The sequence below is a fragment of the Prinia subflava genome, chromosome 3 (assembly GCF_021018805.1).
Source record: "Prinia subflava isolate CZ2003 ecotype Zambia chromosome 3, Cam_Psub_1.2, whole genome shotgun sequence".
Taxonomy (NCBI): domain Eukaryota; kingdom Metazoa; phylum Chordata; class Aves; order Passeriformes; family Cisticolidae; genus Prinia; species Prinia subflava.
In genome coordinates, this window is record NC_086249.1 from 94,240,402 (window position 1) to 94,245,063 (window position 4,662).

At 49.2% G+C, this 4,662-nt stretch overlaps 1 protein-coding gene across 1 annotated transcript; it reads left to right on the top strand.

Moving 5' to 3' along the window:
• The first annotated feature begins 281 nt into the window (after positions 1-281).
• On the top strand, positions 282-3,440 carry SAT1 (spermidine/spermine N1-acetyltransferase 1). Its single transcript, XM_063392961.1, has 6 exons — positions 282-537; positions 642-693; positions 777-860; positions 2,019-2,120; positions 2,207-2,247; positions 2,928-3,440. Exons 1-6 carry the CDS (start codon positions 472-474, stop codon positions 3,096-3,098), a joined length of 516 nt encoding a protein of 171 aa, XP_063249031.1. The 5' UTR covers positions 282-471; the 3' UTR covers positions 3,099-3,440.
• The last annotated feature ends 1,222 nt before the right edge of the window (positions 3,441-4,662 follow it).

Consider the following 4,662-nt stretch of genomic DNA (forward strand, 5'->3'; position numbering starts at 1 on the left):
GCGGTGCCGGGGTCCCTGAGGCCGGTCCCGCCGCCCGGGCAGAGCCGCCGCGGTCTCGCCCTGCAGCGCCGCCCAGCCCCGCCAGGGGGCGCCGCGTCAGAGGGAGGAGGGCGAGTCACGAGACGGCCGCAGCTGTTGCCGGCAGGCCCGGGCAGGATTCCGGGGAGGGGCGCGGCCATTGGCTGAGGACGAGCACCGCGGGCGCTCCCATTGGCCGGTGGGCGGGGAAGGCGGGGCGAGGACGTCTTTAAATAGGGCGGCCGGGGTTAGGAGCGGCACTCTCCGAGCCGGAGAAGCAGCGGTAGAGAAGCCGGACCGCCAGCAGCCGAACGCCGCCGGGACATGCTCGCAGCCTGACTGACCGCAGGTGGCCGCCGCGCCCGGGACACGAATGAAGAAGCAGCTGCTCCTCCTGTTCACACACCGGGGACTCGTCAGCCGAGGGGGCCGCAGGGGGAAGCGTCGCCGAAAATGGCCTCGTTCAGCATCCGCGCCGCGCGTCCCGAGGACTGTCCCGACTTGCTGCGACTGATCAAGGTGCGGGCGGGGCGGGGGGCAGCGCTGCCCGGGCCGCAGCAAAACAAGCTCTTGCGCAAGGGCGGGGGCGGGGAGAGGCCGCTCACAACCTCCTTCTCTTCCAGGAACTGGCGAAATACGAGGACATGGAGGACCAAGTGGTGCTAACTGAGAAAGGTACGGAGGTTGTAAAAGCTCACCCGGTTGGCGGCCGAGTGACAGCGCCTGTGGCTCAGGTGCGTGTGTATTCTGTTTTTTAGAGCTGCTTGAGGATGGTTTTGGCGAGCACCCTTTCTACCACTGTCTGGTCGCAGAAGTGCCGAAAGACCAGTGGTCGTCTGAAGGTGAGACTTCCTGATACTTGTTTTTGGACGCTAAGTACACAGGAGCATCATTTGCTTAATTATTAACGATTGTAGATGAGGTTCCACCAGTGGACTGGGGTAGGAGGCCTAGGTTAACTGGTAAAATTCAGTAATGTATAGTGATACTCTGCTGAAGTGGTTGCTAATCCTGGAAGCATGGGAGATCAGGTATAACATAATGCGCTTGACTCCAATTATTAAATGGCTTTTCTTGTTTGACCCTGACTTACCTTTATGTAATTCTGTTGAATCACATTTTTTTCTTTAATTTGTCCCCAATCTTCAGGTTACAGTCTCTAGCTTCGCCATGTACATGGCCCTTCTGTGTACATGGATGGGCGGGGAGGTAACTAAAAGATCCGTTACACAATAAAGTAGATGATCATAATATGAGGTAAGGTCTGCAGGGACAAGTGCTATTCCCAAACCTTTACCAAAGACAGTAGATGACAGAAACCTGTTTGCACGCTTCTCTTACAGTATGTGCAGAGTGTTATGGCAGATGTAGTTAAAATACTCAGGGTTTATGTTTGAGGGGGCTGTTGTTGGAAGAGTTGGTTTCTCCTCTCTTGAGCTGCAGAATTATAATTGAAGCTGCAGCTTTACTTATCTTGACTTCTTGGTGCTGAAGGTAAAGAAAACAGCGTGATGTTCAGTGGAAATACTGCTGTAAAGGTGGCCTGTAAATAGGCCTTGTGGCACAGTAGTTACTGAGGAATGTAGGTGGAAAGATCAAGTTTTCTAGGGCTTGACAGGCTATTCCTAAGGAAGCAGAGCTGGGGCAGTCATCTAGATTGTGAGCTGCTGTGTGAAGTTCTTACTTGTCTTCCAGACTGGAAATAAGTCAGTAGGGTGTGCGTTATTTTGTAGAAAAAGGCCATGTTAGCACTTACTGTGACAGTGCTTTTGAGGATTTCAGGGTATGGACAGGGGAATCTGTTTTTTTATTAGGCTGATAAAATTTGTCAGAACTTGTGTTTTCAATTGTATGCTTATTTGCAAACTTCATTTTTAATTGTAACCTAGTATCAAATGTTTGCATGTCCCAGAGAAATATGTATGTTTAAACATGCATGTAAAACTTAGTATTTTTACCTTTTTAATTCCAACTGGCTGAAGTGTCACCCCTTGTTTCAGAAACATGCATCGTGGGCTTTGCCATGTATTACTTCACTTATGATCCATGGATTGGAAAACTGCTGTACCTGGAAGATTTTTACGTGATGGCAGAGTACAGAGGTACCTGTTGCAGAATTAGATGAGTTGCTACCCATAGGGCTTCTGTAGATTTAAAACTTAACTTTCTTGTTTTCTGGTTTTTTTAGGACTTGGTATTGGGTCAGAAATTCTGAAGAACTTGAGTCAGGTATGTCTAAGTGCTAAGTCTAAACAAGAATTAAGGCAGGTGGCAGGACTCTAGACAGCTTAAAACATTGCCTGGAGTCTGGTAAACTGTGAGACATGCTGCAGTGCTGTTGGGATGAACTCGGTGACTTGTGGCGGTGTGCAGTTGCTGGGTGGTGTGCAGTGCCAGCTGTCCCTGTGTCACTGTCACTTGTGGTGGTGTGCAGTGCCAGCTGTCCCTGTGTCACTGTCACTTGTGGTGGTGTGCAGTTGCTGGGTGGTGTGCAGTGCCAGCTGTCCCTGTGTCACTGTCACTTGTGGTGGTGTGCAGTAGCTGGGTGGTGTGCAGTGCCAGCTGTCCCTGTGTCACCGTGACCGTGTGGTGGTGTGCAGTTGCTGGGGTGGTGTGCAGTGCCAGCTGTCCCTGTGTCACCGTGACCGTGTGGTGGTGTGCAGTTGCTGGGTGGTGTGCAGTGCCAGCTGTCCCTGTGTCACCGTGACCGTGTGGTGGTGTGCAGTTGCTGGGTGGTGTGCAGTGCCAGCTGTCCCTGTGTCACCGTGACCGTGTGGTGGTGTGCAGTTGCTGGGTGGTGTGCAGTGCCAGCTGTCCCTGTGTCACCGTGACCGTGTGGTGGTGTGCAGTTGCTGGGTGGTGTGCAGTGCCAGCTGTCCCTGTGTCACCGTGACCGTGTGGCTTTGCAGGTGGCTGTGAAGTGCCGCTGCAGCAGCATGCACTTCCTCGTGGCGGAGTGGAATGAACCCTCCATCAGGTTCTACAAGAGAAGGGGCGCCTCGGATCTGTCCACCGAGGAGGGCTGGAGGCTCTTCAAGATCGACAAAAAGTATCTCTTGAAGATGGCAGCAGAGGAGTGAGAAGATTATTCCAGCAAATAAATTTTCTGCAGATATATATGCTCTCTGAATAAACTCCTTCTTGCTTTCTGTGTACGTACAGTTTCTAGTGGAATAAAGTAGTGTGGATGCTAATAATGACAGTGCAGGTGTGTTCCTAGAGTAATGGTACTGTGATCTGGAGCTGAGGCATCTGTGAAGTTCAGTATGTGCTTGTGTGCAGCCTTTACCAGTGTGGGCTTGTAATCCTTGTATATGGAAACTTCATTCTTGTAAGTGTCATTCAATGTGTACAATGTACACACTGGTAGGGTTTGTTTTAATTATTGCTTTTTATAAAAATAAAATAGTGTTTTCACTTCGTGGCAGTAGTTCTGACTTTACTTCTCACATAAGGTTTTTCCATCAAATAACGTGCAGATTAATAAAAGACTGGATTGACTTCAACCTTCTCACAAGTGAAATGATTTGCCATGGTCCCAGTGGGATAGAAGTGCACTTGTGTGCCTGTGGGACCTGGTGCCAGGTTCTGAGCACCTGAGTGTGTTTGAAAGGGTTTGAGATAACCCCTGATTGTGCAGGGCATGCTGGCTTGTGACCTATACTTTTAGGTATGGTTGGGGTCCCCAAATTAGGTTGCTGCTCTCTGGCCAGCTGTTCCAGAAAGTCCAGAGCGGGGGTTTCCACTTACTGGCAGAGCACCTCAGCTGAAGGCCATAGCCCTCAAGGGAAAGATGCGTCCTGGTGTGGTTTCAAGACCTAAGTAACAAAAATTGGTTCTGGCTGGTCACATGAAATGAAAGTATATTTACAGACCACACAAAAAGCTCTGTTTTGTGATTCTTAAATCACCAAACTCAAAATACTTCTGGTGGCATGTGTTTCTCATCATGACTGCAAGATGAGGCTCAGCATTTCTGCTGAGCTGTGAGTGCTGTGTTAAGCAGTAGGAAACCAGCCCTGTGTGTTTAAGCCTTTGCACAGTAGCAGGTAAAAATAATGCTGCTCATCAATTTTTTAGTTGTCTTTGAAACAACAACTTTACAGAACTGTGTTTGCCCTTCTTGGAAGTGGATGCATGCAAACTTTGTGCTGCTCTCCTCTTGCTCTCTGGTAACGATGCAGTAAAAGGCTTTTTTTTTTGGCCAGCACTGCTTTCACTTCAAAGGAAGGGAAGAGACTTAGCTGCCCTGTAACATAAACTAGTTTAAATAAGACAAGGTTTTAAATCTGTTGATCACTGCATAAATCACATGTCACATGGAAGATATTTCCTCATCCTGGAGAGCAGTGGGCAGAGACTGCTTCAGCCATGGGAAATGCTGAACTAATTGTAAGGATAAGATATCGCTCTACCCAGGACCAACAGAGAACTGTGCATCAAACTGTTCTTATTTTCTGTTTTGGTTTTGTTTTTAGCTGATGTGTAGTCAGCAGTGTGCCAGCTCTGCCCAGGTATGAGGTTTGGCTGTCAGCTGTTGCTTCAAGAGTGAAAATACTGACAAAAGACACAGGAGCTCTTGGAAGAGAGCAGAAGGTAGCTCTTCCTTGGGGTTGTTGGTGGACAAGAAACTCAGCACTGTTT